Here is an 18428-nt window from a genome sequence, read left to right as displayed (position 1 = left end):
TGACTTTAAATCTGTAGCCCACACCCTTGGCTTCCTGCGAAAGCCATCTCCCACGAGCTCCCAGAGGTCCCCGTTGTCGGTAAACACATCTGTCGCATGCAGCCCCACCCGGGATCCTGGTCCTTCCCGCACCTGCCTGACCAAACTCTCTGTTCTCACCAAATCGCCCACCTCAAAAGCGCTAAGTGGAAGCCACCTAGCCACAAACGTTCCAAAATCATTGTATGGGCTTAAAAAAAAAAAAAAAAAAAAAGAAGCTGGGAGTGGGAGAAAAAGGCAACTATATTTTAAAGTAAATTCATAAGATTCTTGTCACAAGTGTTTGTGTTTTCGGAGACCGAGCGTCCTCCGCTCAGAAGGGCAGGCACCCCCAGCCACTGGCCACCGGCAGCACATTCGAGCACGAGCTCCACCGCTCGGTCTTTAAGGAGGCAGCAGGAGCCACGTTACTTCCCACAGGTGTGGTGAGCCCGTAGGGAGGGCGCCACTGTGGTCCGTGCCCTCGCACAACGGCACCCGCTTCCCAGAAGTGACACGTGGCAGCACGTGGGGCCCCACGCACAGGGGTGGCCAGCCCGTGGCGCGCCTCGGGGGCTCCGGCCTGCTCTAGCACAACTTTGAGGAGCCTGGACCCGGGGCCCGAGGGCGGCAGGAGGGAGGGAGGCTTCCGGGAGGGGCGGGCGGCGGGGGGCTCGGGCTCAGAACTCCTCGTGCACGTTGCGGGCATAGTCCATCAGCTTGCTGCCCGTGAAGAACTCGCTGTACTTGAGGACCTCCTCGGGCTCCAGGTGGTGGTTCTGGTTCTCATCGGCGATGGCGATCATCTGTTTGGCCTCGTTAAGGGCGTTGTACTCATTCATGGGGTCCATGTAGTCCTACGGTGGTCGCGGGCACCGCGTCAGCGCGGCCCTGGCCGCCAGGGACCCCCTGGCCCGCCCGCTCCCCGGCGGCACTGGGACCCCTGGACCTCAGGTGCCACTGTCACAATGGCGCCCAAAGTCCGCATGTGGTGACACGGCTGAGAGCCCCCACCGAGGCGGACGCCCCCGCCCCACACGGACACCCGGTCAGCGAGGTCAGCACCTTGTGCCTCAGGCAGCAGCAGCAAGGCTGGAACCCTCTAACCAGCTACAAAGAGCAAGTCCTTGTTTAAACCCCGCCCCCCCAATGGCTGATAGCACAGAAGCAGCAGGAAGGGGATGGCGGCGTGTTCCTGAATGTTCTGGAAGGCACACACCAGGCTGGAAGTGGCTCAGGGCCAGGGAGCCTCGCCTGTGTGGGTGCAGGAGATTCACTGCCTCCCCGTCCTCGCCAGGGAGCCCCCACCACGGGAGGGAGGGAGGGAGGGGAGCTCTCTTGGAGCGCAAGAAGCTTTGAGTGGCCACCCGCGGCCTGGCAGTGGGGCGCGCGGGGCACGGACACAGGCGGAAACATGGACCAAATCAGCCACCGTTCAACCCGTGAACCACAGGTGTCCGTCCTCCAGCTATCAGCAAGGGAGCAGAGAATTCTGATGTGCGACGAACGAGTCATACAGTGATGGGGAAACAAGCCTACTCGGCACCAGTGAAAACACTTCGGGGGGAGATGGTGGGTTCCAACGTGGCCCACGGCCCCAGCGTCCAGCCAGATGCCCACTAGGGAGCGGCTTCTTGGGGCCTCGAGAGGCCAAGACACCCAGACACCCCGACCAGGGGGCACCCCGACCAGGGGGCAGGCACAGGCACCCCGCTCGAATCCCCTCTGAGTGCCAAAGGCGACCAGGCTGGTGGGGTGGACCCCCACCCCTGAGGGAGCCCGCTTCTAGGTGCCACTAAGTGACCAAGTGACCGGCCACAGCCGGACCGGTGCCGCCTTCCCTCCCACTGCAGCCCCACGGGAAGCCTCGGGGCCCTGAGCCCAACCCCAGAGGCACCCCCACGCCCCCCACCACCTGCGCTCACCTCCAGCTCCGCCATGGTCACGATCCCATCATGGTTGGCGTCGATTAGCTCCTCAAACTCCTTTTTCCGGTCTCTGACCCAACTGTCATCGATGTCCTGGCCCTGCTGGTTCTCCACCGTGCCCGCGGGCAGAGAGATGAACTCAGGCAGCGAGAGCTGCTTGTCACCGTCCTGGTCTGCAGGACAGAGGTGTGGACACTCAGACCCCAAGTGAGCACGGGACCACCCAGGCCCACCCAGAAGAAAGTCCATCAGACAGGTCTGCTGCGAAATTTTCAGCCTAAAGCAGAACAGGTGCGTCTCAAAACAGGTGCCCGGGAGCCTGGTGGAAGTCAGACGGCCCAGGGCAAGTCCTGGCCTTCCCTCACCAGGTGGCCACACAGCCTCCGAGACCCCCAGGCTGACCCCTGATGGGAGAGTCGCTGCAGGTGCCAGTGGGCCCCGCCCTCCAGCCCAGCTGCCCCTACCCCCACCCCCACCCCGGGGGCACCAGGGCCTCCCTCCGGCCAGGCCTCACCCAGGTCCCGGACAATCTCCTTGACCATGAACTTGAGCATGCCACGGCTGTGCTCGGGGTGAAGGAACGACAAGAACTCGTCCTCAGTCAGCAGCAGATCCGAGGGGGGGTTGTCCGCCTGGTACCAACGGTCCTTGAGGTTCTCCAGGACTTCCTGTGCTGAGAGAGGCACATCTGTGAGGACCCAGGCCCCCACGGCACCCGCACGCACCAGGAAAGCTCTGAGGTGTGCTGCCCGCAGAGGAGGGCCGGCTCAGGACGCCGCGGTAAGCGAGGCCTAGCGCCCCTCTCCCGAAGGAGAGCTCGGCCCTCAGGGAGGCAGAGGGGGCAAAGCCCCCAGACAGACACAGACCCTCCCCACCCAATACAGGGGCTGACCCTCCTCCAGACACAGCCCCCGCCCCAGCTCACTACTGGAAAAGCACGGTGGAGGCTGACTCACCCTCCCCGCGCACCTACAGGAACAAAGCGTAACCTCGTTCTTTTCCATCTGTTTCACGTGCGCCTTACACGGAGGGCAGGGCTCTGGAGGAAAACCCAGCTTCCAGATATGACTCAAGCATCCCCCGCACACTCTTGCCACACCCCCGCTCTCCCTCCGTGGGAAGGCCCGCGGCCTCGCAGGCTCAAGGACCGTCCAGCTGGAGGCCAGGCGAGCAGGAAGGGTTCAGGCAGGAGGTGTGTCTGCACCGCACCACCGTCACCAGGAACAGGGACTCCCAGGCCTTGGCACGTCACAACAGGGGAGACGGCTGCATCCCACACGGTACCCGTCGCCTCAAGTCTTAGCGCCTTCTGATGAACACAAGATCCCACGGTGGCCTACCCCGAATGGCGAATCCACTTAAAGGGAGGTGGGGTGACTGGCTCCCTCGTGCCCGTGTGCAGGGCCGAGAGGAACAGGGGCCAGCACACACTCGCCTGCAGGCTGTCAACAGCACCTGACCTGGAAAAAGGTCTGTGCAGCCAAAACCACTTAAGGGTCTTGAGATGAGGTCACCAGGCACTTAAGGTGGGCCCTGAAGCCAACAGCAGGACTCCCGGCAGAAGACGACACACAGAGACTGCGGCAACGTGACCACAAGCAGGGACAAGGAGGGAGGCCGGGAGGGAGGGAGGCCCATGAGCCCACAGGCACCTGCCGAGTGAGGGTCCCCCGAGGAGGCAGACCACCACGTGCGGACCCCCAAGCCTACCTCTCAGCCCCTGCCCACCCTCCCCCGGCCTCCGAGACCCTCGGCGCCCCTCCTCACCTGCAGTGCCCCACCAACACTAAAGAAGGGAACAGGGGCCTTGAAGACACGTGCTGAGGTGACAGAACTCACACCCCTGGAGGATAGCCCTGACCCCAGACACGGTCAAAGGAAAGGCGCTGAAGACAGACTAGCTCCCGAGAGCGGGCAGGGACAGGGGGCCTGCAGCCCACACCCCAGCGGCCACCCCAGAAGCTGATGCCAAATCACCAATGCTGGCAAGAGGGCAGAGGCCCCCCAGGATGCCCAGACACCTCCAAATTACACCTTCGGGGAACAGCCGGAACCGCAGGACAAACCGTGGGAACACAAAACACAAACAGATATGAAAAAGGCAAACAACCATTTCAGAAAAAAATAGTAACATCCAAGGTACAGGGTTTAAAAAGGACAGAACTAAAATACTGGATGACGTCCTGGGAAGTGGGAAAGGCCGACTGGCATCGGAGCGCATTCAGGAGCCTCCTCAGTGTTTAACTTGAGACTCTGCTAAGTTACACGTGCTCCAGGAACAGACTGAGCAGGAAAAACAAAGGCATGAGACATTAACGAGGTGCCCGTGACAGGTGACCCCCAAGGAGACAGCCGGAAGGCTGGGAACTCAGACACTACCAGACCCTGCAAGAAAAGGAAACTACAGACTGGTGTCTCTCATGCAAAAATGCCCCACATCGCCTGGGTGGCTCAGTCAGTTGAGCGTCTGACTTCAGCTTAGGTCACGATCTCACAGCTTGTGAGTTCGAGCCCCATGTCGGGCTCTGTGCTGACAGCTCGGAGCCTGGAGCCTGCTTCGGATTCTGTGTCTCCCTCTCTCTCTGCCCCTAACACACTCACATTCTGTCTCTGTCTCCCTCAAAAATAAACATTAGAGGGGCGCCTGGGTGGCGCAGTCGGTTAAGCGTCCGACTTCAGCCAGGTCACGATCTCGCGGTCCGTGAGTTCGAGCCCCGCGTCGGGCTCTGGGCTGATGGCTCGGAGCCTGGAGCCTGTCTCCGATTCTGTGTCTCCCTCTCTCTCTGCCCCTCCCCCGTTCATGCTCTGTCTCTCTCTGTCCCAAAAATAAATAAAAAACGTTGAAAAAAAATTAAAAAAAAAAAACAACAAAACATTAGAAAAAAAAATTTTTTTAAATGCCCCACAAAATATCAGCAAATTGAATCCAAAAACACAAGAATTATATCCTACGACCAAGTGGGAGTTACCCCAAGTATGCATGGCTGGTTCAACATCCAAAAATCAATTAATGTAACCATCACATCAACAGGATGAAGAAGAAAAACCACATGACCCTATCAACACAGAAAAAGCATGACACAGAATCCAACACCCATTTATGATCCAAACTTCCAGCAAACCAGGAACAGATTAGAATTTCCTCAACTTGACAAAGAACACCTACAAAAAACCTACAGCTCACGCCATGCTGAATGGTGAGAAACTTGACACTTTGCCTCGAAGATCAGAACAAGAAAAAGATGCTTTTCAACACTGTACTGGAAGTTCCAGCCAACGCAGTAAGATAAGAAAAGGAAATTAGAGGGGCGCCTGGGTGGCTCAGTCGGTTAAGCGGCTGACTCTTGATTTTGGCTCAGGTCATGATCTCGAGGTTTAGGAGTCTGAGCCCTGCATCAGGCTCTGTGCTGGCAGCACAGAGCCCACTTCAGATCCTCTGCCCCACCCCCACCGCCCTCCCCACATTTGTGTGTGCATTCTCTCTCTAAAGTAAACAGACATTACAAAATAAAGAAATAAACTTTAAAAATTAGTTAAAAACAAAAAAGAAAAAAGGGAAGTTAAAGATACCCAGATTGGGAAGGAGGAAATAAACGGTCTTGGCTCACAGATGTCACAATTGCCTGTAGAGAAAATCCGGAAGAGCTGACAAAGACTCCTGGAGCCACTAGGCAATCGTATCAAGGCCACAGGACGAAGGTTAACGCAGAAAGGCCATCACTTCCCTGCACACCCGCAAGGAACACGGGGAATCGGGATTAAAGACTAAAGGGAAAATCAAACAGAGAGAAGGTATGGCTGCAGTCCCGACACAGGACACAGGGGTCCAGGCCTAGATACACAAACACTGGCACAGACAAGAGGGCCCACTGTTCATCTGGAGACACAACAGCAGTGAACACCTGTGGCCCAGGGGACACAGCGGCACCCTTCACAAAGCAGAGGCCACCAGCACACTCACCAGCACAGCCGGCGGACACGTGAGAGACCGTGTCACAGGCAGAAAGATGCCGCAGAGAAACTCCCACGCTTGCGCATCCACCAAGAGAAGACACCATGGGACAAGGGTGGGGACGGTGACCCACTGAGTGGAGGAGGAACAGGATATGCTGGGCCCCGCAGGGGCCCCCAGGTGGGACGGGGTGGCGGAGCAGAAGGCAGTCACTAGGGAAAGGCGCCAGTGTTCTCCGGCCGCGCTCTAGAACTTGGCCAACACCCTAGTGCACCGAGTTTCTGTCCCTGAGGTTTTAAAGGCATGTTTGTGAAAGGCTGAGGGGCGGGCAGAGTTCTGCGCCCCACCTGCCTCACCCTGCGGGCCCTCCTCCTGGCCCAGACCGCCCTCTCCCCGGCAGGGGTCCCCCTCACGGGCTTGTGGCAGGGCCTGGGCGCTCACTCTCCTCGTCGACCTTCAGCTCCTCGCCATTCTTCATCTTCTCCTCGACTTCTTTCTCGTTGTGCCCTTTGCTCACCAAAAACTTCACCTTATACTCGTCCCACGACACACGGCCTAGAAGCAAAGACCGACCGTTAGGGTGTTTGACGACGGACAGTTTTACAAAGACGTGAGCAGTGGAGCCTGGCCGGCACCACCAGTTAAGTGTCTGACTCTCGGTTCCAGCTCAGGTCGCCATCCCATGGCTCGTGAGTTCAAGCCCCGCTGAGCCGTCAGCACAGAGCCTGCTGGCGGTTCTGTCTCTCTCTCTCTCTGCCCCTCCTCACTTGCGCAATCTCTCTCAAAATAAATAAGGGAACTTAAGAGAAATGGTAAAGGATAAATACGCGAGAAGAGGTATGTAACCGTTTTCAGACATCAAGCAACTGAAGGAGCGGAAGCAGGGGAGCGGCTGAACCCAGCCTGAAGCCCCGGCCCACCCCCTGCATCCCGCCCTGCCCTCACCGGCGGCGGCGGAGGACACGGGAGCCCGGGAGGGCGGTCTCGCGGGCAGCATCGGCGGGCGCCCCCACCCCCCACCCCCGCCCTCTGCGCACCGCCCCCTCCTGGCGGCCTGAGCCCTGCCGGCCATACCGTCGCCGTCAGGGTCCACGGCATGGAAGTGCACCCTGCTCTCTTCGATGGCCTCCTGGAAGTGCTCTGCCGTCTTCTCCATGATCCAGTGCTGCATCTCCTTGGCGCTGATCCTCCGGTCGGTGTTCACGTCGACCCTGCGGGCAGAGGGGCAATGTCACACGAGGCCTCTGGAACCCGGCAGCACAGGTGGACCGATGGACATGAGGATGGCTGGCAGGGCTCCACCACCGTGAACAGGGACACGCTGGGGTGGATGGACTGGGACCCTGCTCGTGGCAGATGCCGAGGCCCGAACCAGAGCCGTGAAGCCAGAGCGGGGTCGCGCTTCATACGCGGGTGCAGACGGCTAGCTGATGAAGCAGACAGGGAGCTGAGGCGCAAGCACGTGTCCACGTGTGTGCGTGGGCCAGCACGCCCCCGTGCAAACACGAGTCAGCGATGCTCACGCATATGCACCGCCTAGTGCACACAAGTGCACACACATTAGCACGTGTGTGCGTGAGTTAACACGCCTACGTATACACACGTTGGTACGCACGCACACGTTACCTAACTGCGTCCGCCCACAAGACCTCAGGCCGTGACAGCTGCAGCAAGGCGCACACCACTGCCCCAGGTCCTGGCTTCTAAACACCGTCCTCCAGTAAAAGACACCAGGGCTCCTTGGAGACGTGGTTGCTACGGCTGAGGCGGGCACACGACGAGATGAACCTGGAGCCCCCGGCAGGGCCACGAAGTAAGGCGGTGCCCCCGAAACAAGCAAATGAAAGAGCCCCCAACGGCCAGGGCACAACAACACAGTGCGGGACTGGACCCCAAGTACACGACACACATCCAGGAGTCCCTGCTGGTGGAGGGGACCGCTGATAAACGTGAGCACGTGGGGGAGACAGAACTCCTCCCTCCAGAATTCCAAATACTACAGCGGTTCTTCCCCGTCGCTCCCCGCCCCCCCCCCCCCCCCCCCGGTCCCGGGAGGGAGGACAACTTCGTCCCCAGCCCCGCAGGGAGACCGCCTCACTGAGTGGCTGCTGCCCAGGAAGACAGGAGGGACGCCCGGCAGGCACCACCCGAACCAGGTGACCGGCCAACAGGACCCCCTGATAGGATGTGACAAGAGGGCCACCTCACCTCTCGGGTGTCCTTTCCCCAAGCCACAACCCCCCTCTGACCACGAGAAAACACAAGAGATAAACCCGAAACGAGGGACATTCGACACAACACCTGTGCGGTCCTCCTCAAAACTGTCAAGGTCATGACAAAGCGAGACAGACAGCCACCCCTCAGAGAGACTGACGGGCAGCCAGCGTGTGAGCCCACGGACACTGTCCTCCCAGGTGGCAATGCGGCTGCCGGTCTGGTTTTCTGCACTTCAGGTGATGTGACCTTAGCATCGTGACCCCTGAGCAAGCGCCCGCCTCTCCACGCTGCAGGCCCCTCGTGGCCCCAGGCACACAGGCCAGCGGGCGCCCAGGTGTGGCCCGGAAGGCCCCCACCCCCACACGGACATCCGCACACCCGGCCCTCAGAGCCCTGCCCGGCGTGAGATGCGGGTGGGACCCAACCCCAAAGGGGCTCTGAGCACACGCCAGCCCTCATGGCCCCGGCCTGGCTGTGGCACCAGACTCCTCGGTATCGCTCTGTACCCATACCCACCTATGTGCCAACCAGCTAAAGAACTAACCCTCAACACTTAAGGTGTGCGCACAGCAGGAAAGAGTCCCACCTCCCCACTGCGTGCCTTGCTCCTTCGGAACCTTGCTCCGGTGTCACGCACCTGCTCCCGGCACTGAGTCTCTGGACGACATCCCACCCTCTCTGGATTCTGCCCCATTGCCATCACCTGTCCAGTAGGCCCTGCCTGGCCCCTCTGGGGCCCCTTCCTCCCAGAGCCCTAGGCCCCATCCACCAGACCCTCCAGGCCCCCGAACACGCAAAAGTGCCAAGGGCTCTAAGGCACAGAAGCCAGGCCAGGAAGAACCCACTGCTGCTTCAACAGCTGAGTTTGAACCTGTTTGGATGGAAGATCTCACAACAGGCAAGACATTCACAGGTTCAAAGTTCCCAGGGACCCCATCAGGGCCCTCAGGGCCCTCAGGGACCCCAGGGACCCCAGGGACCTCAGGACCCAGGGTGGGGCCATCCTCTCTCCCGAGAATGCCCAGGGCAGGCCTGGGTAGATCCCCTGGACCGGGTTTTTAACCCAAAGACTGGCTGTGGGCATACACTTCGCCCCTGGCCCACCAAGTGGTGCAGCCCACCCTCCCCAGGCTGCCGGGAAGGCGGTTCTCAGTGTAAGGATGGGTACTCCCAACAGACTCCTGGGAAGAGCCCAGCGCCCTCTGCATGAGCTGGCCGAATCACGAGCAGCGCCCACCTCTGTCCTCGGTCTCGGCCAGCCCACCCACGGACTGCCCCCAGCGGGCAGCCCACCTGCTGCACCCCCTGCCCCCACCCCCACCCCTGCACCCTGTGCCCAGAGCACCTCACACCAGCGGGCCTCCGGGATCCACATCTCTCACCAACACCCATCCAGGGAAACCCCATCAGGGCACCACGGAGAGGAAAGAACGGGCACGCCAACCTTGCTGCCTTCTGTGGGTCGGCCTCCATCTGACCGCCAAGAAGGAGCCACCTGCCACTGGTGGCTCAGTCCCCAGCTTTCCTCTGCTCACTGGAAGCAGCAAAGCTCACTCCGGACGACAGTGATAAAATCTGTACGCTGGATGAGGCTCTGATGCGCAGCTGACCGTCTCCGTCCTCCAGGGCGGCGTCTGAGGGGGCCGTGCGGGAAAGCAATGCCCTCTCTCGCCACAGCCTTCTGGCGGCTTCTCCTTTCTCCTCACCTCTGAACCCCCCAGGCCCTGGTCTGGCCACGGTCCTCTCTCTGGATCTGTCACCCAGCGCCCAGACTTGGCCTTCGACGCCGAGGACAGATGCACGCCTGCTGGCTGCTCCCCCTCAGCCCCGCCCAGGGACCGGGGCTCCTGACGTCTCCGCTCGGCCTGCAGGAGCATCCCACCCGCCCGTCCTTCCTTGCCTCCACCTGCGGCCGCCCGCCCGGTCTCCTCCCACCCCCCCACAGGCAAAACCCACCACGCCCCTCAGCCCCGCTGCCCTCCACCTGTGCTCCGCCCTCATCCCACCCCGTCCCGTCCGGCGAGCAGACGTCAAGCACACAGCAGGTCCCGGGACTTTGTTCTCACCATGCCTGGGAAAGCGGGGCTCTCAACACCCCCTTTCACAGACAAGGAAGCTGAGGCTAGTGGGCTCAGGAAACAAAGCCCAGTCCAACTGCCCAGGGCCTCCTCCTGAGCTCAGGCCCCAGCCGCGAGGCCCCTCACCTCCCTCGGAGGTTCCAAAGCCCCCAGGCCACGTGACCTCTGTGTGTGCTTGCAGCCAGCGCGTGTGGCCTGTGTGTGTGTCCACGGCCCGTGTGACACCTGCGTGCGCTCAGAGCGGCTCCCACAAGAGAGTCGGCCCCACGTCCCAGCTCCTCTCAGTCTCTCTCCCGGAACCGAGAGCCACGAATCCTGGGTCCTGGCACAAGACTGTGCCACCACGTCACCAATACCGTGGGAGCCCGGAACTCACCAGGCACGTGCTGAGGCACTGGGCCCCTGACACCTGGGGACCCCACCCAGCCCCAGCACGCGACCCGCCTGGGTTTGGGCCACAGTACGTGCCGGGTGAGCAAATCAGTCGGACTCTAACAGCCCCCCGCCCCCCAGGCCTGGGCGCCTACTTGGAAAAGATGACCATCAGCTTCCTCCTGCTCCTCCGTGGCTCCGCGTCCTCCTCGAACCCGTCCGTGTCCTTCCCCAGGAAGACCTCCTGGTGGAAGTCTTTGTTGAGGTGCCCGTCCATCTCCAGCTTCACCCCATTCAGGTGGTCCGGAGGCAGGATCTCCCGCTCCTCCCTGTTGCCTGCCCTCTCCCGAGCGGATGAGTGGTTGGCAGGCCGGGCAGACACATCCATCAGCAGGATGACCCCCAAGAGCCAGAGGCAGTGAGACGCCAGGCCACGGAGGGAAGCCCGCCTGGACGCCATGGCCACCTGGGTCCGGACTTCGGGATGTCCCGCAAGTGTGGCCAGGAGCTGGGGAGAGAGGGGCGGGACAGGTGAGGAAGCGAGGCCTGGGGTCACAGCCTTCCGCCGCCCCAGACGCTGCAGAAGGCCAACCGCCCATGGCTGCCAGACCCCAACGTTAATGGTCTACGAAGAGAACACAGCCATCGTCCAGGGGAGCCTCAGCAAATACTTCACTGAAGAAGCGTTTACTTGCGACGTGAAATAGAAGCTCTGGATTGATGGGTTCCGTACTAGACGTGCTACTTTTTCCTTTTCCAAAGATGCTGGGTTTCCGGCCCTTCTCCCTCCTACTCACGTAAAGCTGCCCCATCTCAAGGGCTGCCCAGCACCACTAAACCTGCCCCTTTTCAATGCCTACAGCAGGCGTTCCCAGAACAGTCTCTCTCCACCCCTCCCGCCATCGACACTGACCCCAGGGACGTGGTAATTCACTCTCCGAATCCCAATTCAGTATTTGTGAGCTCTGTGAACTTGGCTAAGCTACCTGACCTCCCCTGCCTCAGTTTCCCCGACGTAACAGGAACACCCAGCAGCCCCTCCCCCACCCCGAGGCTTTGTGAGAGCGGAGCCTGGTGCCAGTGCAAATGCCCAAACCCGCCCAGCAGGGCACCAGCCCCTTCCCACCTTCCCACCCCTGTGACCTCTGCAGATGCGCGCACACGTACACAAACACATGCATACACGCACATGCGTGCACAAGACAGATACGCGTAAGTGTGCTTATGTCCATGCCCACGCATGTACAGGTGTTTGTGCATACACACCTACACGTGTGCACCCACATATACGTGCACGTGTGTGCACACATCCTTGCTCGTGTTCACACAGGACCAAGACTGGCGCACCAGGAAGTCTGTCGTCCTAGGTATGCCTGGGCCTGGCAACGATGAAACAAGGCCACCTCCCTGTCCGTGTCACCACGTTAAAGATCCCGGGGCCACAAGCACTCACGCCTAGCACTCGGCCATCCCAGCCTCCTCCCATATCTGCTCCTTTGCCTGGGCCCTCCTGCTTTCCCTCACCCTCCGGGTGCCTCCAGATTCCCTTCTGGCTGGCGCTGGGACAGTGCTGCCCACTCCGCTTCCCACGGACACTTGCATTCCACACTTCCCAAAGAAGGCTCCAGCTCCTTCTTGCCCCTGACATAACCCGGTCCTCGCAGGTGCAGCTGAGACCCTCACCTCCTCCGGCAGTCTTTCCAGGGAGGAGTGGCAGAGGGAAGCCGCCAGTACCCAGGGCCCAGCGGTGGTGGCCCTGGACACACTGGCCACAGGCCAGGGTGCCCTCCCACCGCCAAGCTGGGGCATATGGGGCTCAGGAGGTACAGCGCCTGCCTATGCTGGCCAGCAGCACAGCCACCACGCCCCAGCCTGAGGGCACACAGCTCGAGCCAAGGCTGGCCCGGGGGCAGTAGCAGATGCCACCACTCGCTTCCTGGATGCTTCCCTTTGAGGCTACCTGCTCCTCACCAGCATTATTCTCCCGACACGTGATGCCTTGATGCACTAGCCTTCTGAACCTGCGCACCGTCTGGGCCCTTCGACAAGCCCTTCCTCTCTCACCTCACCTGTCTCACCCCTCTGAGGGAGGGCCTCTCACAGGGTGGCAAACGTCCCTCTTCCCAGGCCTCTGGGGCCCGCGATCTCCCCACGGGCACGAGCGCCCGCCAGCTGCCCCATGGTGCTCTCTGTGCTGTGACTGCCCTTCAATCACATCTACTGGAACGCCACACCCTCCCCCACGTCGCCATCCAACGGCCCTCACACCGTCTGCACCCAGCAGGCACTCCACAGAAGCGAGCGAACACATACAGCTATTTCTGCCACATCGCAATATGCACGTTCCTGGACACGTCAGCGCAAAAGAGTGCACAATAAAAACACAGGGCCCATGGGAACAGAACAGGGCACGTGACTCAAAACCAACAGGACTGTTTGTAAACAGACCACGAGGAAGTGGTGCCTGGCAAGGAACCCACAGCTCTGGCAAGCAGGTCATGGGGGTATTAAACCAAGAGGAGATGCTCTGCGCAGGTGCCAAGGAGACGCCAGTGGCGCTGGCCTTCAGGTGGGCCCGGGAGGAAATGCAGCCTGCCATAAGCCAAGACCTGTATGAGCCTGCAGCCACCAAGGTAGGGAGCCCCCCGACGCAGGTGCTCATGCTGGGTTTTCTTCCCATGGCTGAGGACGGTTTCCTTTCCTGCTGGAGTGTGACTCCAGTGCTGCATCCCAGCTCTCCTGGCTAGGAAAGTGTCCTGCAAACCCAGAGAGCTTTCCCCTGACGTTACTGTAACTCTCCCTGACTGTGGCCATAAAAACACATTGTGTCCAAACAGGCTGTACTTTGCTCCTTGAAAGAGCAAAATCAACTGTGCGCTTATCTTCATGGGTAGCACACTACGTTCTGTACAAAAAGTAACGCCAAGATAACTGAACGGACATCAGGAAGTCAAGTGAAACTTCCTCCTCTCCGCTTACGACAGTTACCTATCTTGGTAAGCACAAAAGGAGCAGCGCGGCTGAATATCTCAGTCAACTGCTCAGTTCCTCGTCCCCTGCCTGCCCCACCAGAATGGGATTTCAAAGGGCAGGGGCTTTGCCCCCTTGACTAGGGAGTCGCCGCCCTCTAGAAACGACGTCAGGGGAGGGTGTTAACGCCGCCCCAGGGTGACCAGCTTAAGTGGAGGCGACACTTCTTGGCCATCCTGGGGTGTCCGTTCAGGCGAAACTAGATCTCTTGCCGATAAAAACGCGAACCTATTCTCACAGCTCTGTTCCGGTTTTAGGAGTCCCGCTAAGAGTGTTCCTAACACCTGCCACTGGCTGAACCGGAAATCAAGGGCTTTACACGCATCATTCCAAATCTTCACCAAGCCCTACCAATTAGGGCACCTTTTACAGACTAGGAGAGGGAGGTCACCTCGCTGGTAAATACCGGGGTCCACCCCACTCCCCTGCCGACCTGTCTCCCCCTGCCGACCTGTCTCCCCCAGCCTCAGTTCCCCGGCGGCATCCGTCGGTGTGGGCGGAGAGGACAGGAGCCCAGGGTCCAGCGGCCCGAGGGCGCGTCTGCGGGCCTCCCGACGCCCCCCGCCCCGGAGCCCTCACTCACCGGCCTCCCTCCCCTCGCCCAGGATCCGCCAAGCGGGGCCCGAGCGCCCGTGACGCCTCCGACGGGACGCGCCTAGGCCGCGGCCATCTTTCTTCCGGGAAGAGGCGGACCAGGAACGGCGCGCGCTGGCGCGACCCCGCCGTGACGACGCCGGTGCCGCCATCTTTCCCTTGGGCGGAAGTGGCCGCGCGGCCCTCCCGAGGCAACCAACGAGAAGGGCGCGCGTGCCCACGTGACGGGCGCCCACGTGACGGGCGCCCCGTAGCCCTCCGCGTCCGCCGCGGGGGGACGCGGCCTGCGTGCCAGCCGCGGAGCCTCGGGCGCCTCCCGTGCGCGCGCGCGCCATGAAGCTGTTGCGGCGCGCGTGGCGGCACCGGACGGCGCTGGCCCTGGGCGGCCTGGCGCTCTGCGGCGCCGGCCTGCTCTACCTGGCCCGTTGCGCCGCGGACGGCCCCCGCCCGCCGCCCGGCCGCAGCCCCCCGCCCGCCGGGCCCGCCGGACCCGCACGCGCCGCCGCCTTCCTGGCCGTGCTGGTGGCCAGCGCGCCCCGGGCGGCCGAGCGGCGCAGCGTGGTCCGCGGCACGTGGCTGGCGGCGGCGCGGCGCGGCGGCCCGGGCGACGTGTGGGCGCGCTTCGCCGTGGGCACGGGCGGCCTGGGCGCCGAGGAGCGGCGCGCCCTGGAGCGCGAGCAGGCGCGGCACGGCGACCTGCTGCTGCTGCCCGCGCTGCGCGACGCGTATGAGAACCTCACCGCCAAGGTGCTGGCCATGCTGTCCTGGCTGGACGAGCACGTGGCCTTCGAGTTCGTGCTTAAGGCCGACGACGACTCGTTCGCGCGGCTGGACGCGCTGCTGGCCGAGCTGCGCGCGCGCGAACCCGCGCGTCGCCGCCGCCTCTACTGGGGCTTCTTTTCGGGCCGCGGCCGCGTCAAGCCCGGGGGCCGCTGGCGCGAGGCCGCCTGGCAGCTCTGTGACTACTACCTGCCCTACGCGCTGGGCGGCGGCTACGTGCTCTCGGCCGACCTGGTGCACTACCTGCGCCTCAGTCGCGAGTACCTGCGCGCCTGGCACAGCGAGGACGTGTCGCTGGGCGCCTGGCTGGCGCCGGTGGACGTCCAGCGCGAGCACGACCCGCGCTTCGACACCGAGTACAAGTCCCGCGGCTGCAGCAACCAGTACCTGGTGACTCACAAGCAGAGCCTGGAGGACATGCTGGAGAAGCACCAGACGCTGATGCGGGAGGGCCGCCTGTGCAGGCAGGAGGTGCAGCTGCGCCTGTCCTACATCTACGACTGGTCCGCGCCCCCCTCGCAGTGCTGTCAGAGGAAGGAGGGCATCCCCTGAGCTGCGGCCGCAGCCGACCCGCCGCGAGTCGCACGGAGGCCGGGACAGGGCCCCCAAGGCGGCCGCCGCCGCGACGGTCGTTCAGGCTCCTGTGAGGCAGCCGCTGAGGCGGCCTCCCGCCGGCCTTGCACGGGCACGGCTGACGGGTTCTGGCCGGGTGTCCGGAAGGAGCCCAGCCCTCAAGGGGACCTGGCTTCTGCGGCGACCGGTTTTCAGGCAGACGCCAAGCGGCGGCGGACAGCTCGCAGGTGCCAGCTCCCGTGGGCGCGCCCAGGGCCGTGCACCCCAGCGGCCGCCACCGGGCCTCGCTGGGGAGCATCTTGTTCTGGGCCAGGGAGGCCCCTGGGGCTTGCCAGGGCAGCACCTTACGTCCAGGTAGAAACGTCCGGTCCCTGGATCTCAGCCGGCATCGGCCTGACTGTGAAGACGCCCAGCTTTGGGCGAGCTGGCAGGGCTTTGCCGCCGCGCCCCGGCCTGTCCTCCCGACGTAGGGGCCAGCAGCAGCGAGAGGCTGGAGCTGACGGGCACTTGCGGACCTGACCACAGAGAAAGAATCTGGACTCGTTCAGGGGTGGGGACTGTGCCTTGTCCTGCATCCTGTGGTGACCGTCCACATAGGAAGTCACTGCCCAGAGAGCCGCGGCTGCAGGGATCTGACCCTCGGGCCCTTGCATGTTGCACCTTCACTGCGACGCACTCCAGTGGCTTTTCCTCAGAATTGCTGTAGCCGTATCGAGTTAGGTTACCTGCTTCTGTGTTTCGTGTTGGTACCATTTGTCATGTGCAAGTCTAGGGTTTACACTTGGTGTCACTGTTTCACAGCCTCAGTGGTGTTTTGGTCTGCGTTGCTCCAAAGTGAATCTGTGATCAGTGTGCTTCGGCGCGAGTCTGTGACTTATAAATATTGTAAATTCGTGTAGATAAGAGTTTTAAGTTGGGAGCGTGTGGGTCTCAGTATATTTTTTAAATTATTTAGGGGAAGACTTTTCTATCAGAACTTGGAATTTGTGGATTAATCTGTTTTTACAGCTTGAGTTGTAGGCTCGTTGCTGCATGTGTGTTTAAATGTGGAAGAATTCTAAAATTGTCCATTTCTCTTTCTAGTTTACACTGGAAAGTCGGTCCCATTGTCTCTTTCTGTAAAGACTCCTTTTAAGGCTTCCTCGCGGACGTGCAGGCCAAAGTGTTCCTCACCTGCACATCTGTTATTTTAGACTCTGGGCCCAAGTTCCAGGAATCTGAACCCTTGCAAGTATCGGTGAGGTGTCCGTTGTTCTGTCTTTAGAAAGGCTTCACTGGCTGCCGCGTCCTTTTGGAGACAGAATGCATTTACGTGCACCGCCCCCGTGACCGATCACCCCTCTCAAACCTGGACACATCCTCGGAGACTCGGGTCCCTTTTTTCCCCGTTAAATGTGAAAGTGAGCGCTATGACCGTCACAGAAGTCAAATAGAGAGGCTCCGGGACAGCGCGAGCCCCTCCCGGTACAGTGGTGCATGGTCCTACAGAGCTCTTCTGGGGTCTGACCTGGGTTTGCTGTCCGGGGAGCCTGGCCACGCGGCCAGTGTCCGCAGTGCACCTCGGGCAACGCAAACAGAAGGCACAGACCTCTGACCTGCCACTCTCTGGTGTTCTCGGGCCGTGGATCGTGAGAGCGGGCGTCTTAGCTTGGGCCGCGGTGACAAAGCGCCACAGATGTGTGTCCCTCAAGTCTGCAGGCTCTAAGAGCACATGTGATCGGCCCCACCTGGGCTGGGTGGTGAGGGCCCTCTTCCCGGCCTGCAGGCGGCTGCCTTCTCACCGCGGCCTTGTGACGGGAGAGAGCCAAAGCGAGTGCCTGGTGTCTCTTTTTACAAGGACGCTGATCCCACCAGAGGGCCCACCCGCATGACCTCAGCTACCACCACCTCCAGATACTATCACATTGGGAGTTGAGGCTTCAGTCTGAGTTTGGGGGATGTAGTCCACAGCGGCAGGTTGGGGTTATTTTTGTTGAAAGGTAGAAGGATATCCGGAGTTTGGAGTCTTGGGCCAGAAGGAAGCGGGGGATGGTCTTGTGGTTGCGATTCTCCTACCTTTAGAAGGTGGAAGCCGGGCCAGAGAGGTCCCAAGAGCTGACAAATTCTGATTACAAGGTGAACGTCGGCTTTCTGATTGGCCGGTTTGAGCCAGGACTGACCTTCCCCCTGTGAACACCTGGTTTGCAGGACAAGGATTCACAAGAGGAGCCAGGTTTGGGGACACCGGGGTGAGCAGAATGGGACCCTGCCGACCTTTTTCGCCTGAACGTGTTGTGTGAACGTCGGGATTGTCGAAGGAGTTGACGTGTGCCCGTGTCCATTCTTCTTCTGCAGACAGCTTGCCGGCACCCACGTGCCAGGGGCAGAGCCAGGCTCCGAGCCCAGGGGTGGACCTCTGATCCCTGCCCTGCGTTGCAGTCCTGCTGTAGTTTCCGGTTCGTCCAGAGCACACCCCATGGGAAGGAAGCATGGCAGCCATGTCCAAGGCCTCCTTGTAAAAAATCTAAAAACCCAGACGTGTCTCTTGAGGCGAGGGGGACCTACGAGACTGAGCATTCGCTTGAATCACATGAAGGTGCCAGTATGCAACCAGTCTTGACAAAAATGGAAACTTCCTATTGTTCAGCCGAAATCATTAAATTTCCATACAGAACAAACCCTCTCCTGGGCTGACTGTGCACATCATTACTGCAGTTGTAACGTCAGGATTCAGACCACACGTTCGATCTGATGGCCAGGGGTCCCTTCCTGGAGTGACCCTCAGCCATCACCTTGCCGGCAATACTGGGGCCCATGGATAGAGCCCGCCCTGGCTGGCGGGTTCTCCAGGTCAAGGTGGCCCCCCCCAGACTGCACCTCCCGCCCACTGAGCCACACACTGCAGGC

General features: G+C 61.2%; 2 protein-coding genes across 2 annotated transcripts; one reads left to right on the top strand and one right to left on the bottom strand.

Moving 5' to 3' along the window:
* Positions 1–264: 264 nt before the first annotated feature.
* On the bottom strand, positions 265–14310 carry SDF4 (stromal cell derived factor 4). The gene is made up of 7 exons (XM_058719494.1): positions 14179–14310; positions 10721–11073; positions 6973–7109; positions 6340–6453; positions 2461–2619; positions 1944–2119; positions 265–875 (listed from the first exon to the last, which is right to left on the bottom strand). The coding sequence occupies exons 2-7, from the start codon at positions 11023–11025 to the stop codon at positions 699–701; spliced, it is 1068 nt and encodes a 355-aa protein (XP_058575477.1). The 5' UTR covers positions 11026–11073; positions 14179–14310; the 3' UTR covers positions 265–698.
* Positions 14311–14317: 7 nt separating this feature from the next.
* B3GALT6 (beta-1,3-galactosyltransferase 6) lies at positions 14318–18204 on the top strand. The gene has a single exon (XM_058719495.1). It carries the CDS (start codon positions 14523–14525, stop codon positions 15519–15521), a length of 999 nt encoding a protein of 332 aa, XP_058575478.1. The 5' UTR covers positions 14318–14522; the 3' UTR covers positions 15522–18204.
* The last annotated feature ends 224 nt before the right edge of the window (positions 18205–18428 follow it).

Source organism: Neofelis nebulosa, chromosome 2 (assembly GCF_028018385.1).
Source record: "Neofelis nebulosa isolate mNeoNeb1 chromosome 2, mNeoNeb1.pri, whole genome shotgun sequence".
NCBI lineage: Eukaryota > Metazoa > Chordata > Mammalia > Carnivora > Felidae > Neofelis > Neofelis nebulosa.
The sequence above is the reverse complement of the archived record's forward strand: the minus strand, read 5'-3'. Positions and strand labels throughout refer to the sequence as shown.

Bases quoted from the DNA above. Each gene is read 5' to 3' on its own strand.
- SDF4 (XM_058719494.1), bottom strand. From the start codon at position 11,025: ATGGCGTCCAGGCGGGCTTCCCTCCGTGGCCTGGCGTCTCACTGCCTC. The intron at 2,620-6,339 runs GTGAGCGCCCAG...TGCCTCTCTCAG, and splicing joins GCTGAAGGTCGACGAGGAGA to CACAGGAAGTCCTGGAGAAC. The intron at 2,120-2,460 runs GTGAGGCCTGGC...TCTGTCCTGCAG, and splicing joins GGAGATTGTCCGGGACCTGG to ACCAGGACGGTGACAAGCAG.
- B3GALT6 (XM_058719495.1), top strand. From the start codon at position 14,523: ATGAAGCTGTTGCGGCGCGCGTGGCGGCACCGGACGGCGCTGGCCCTG.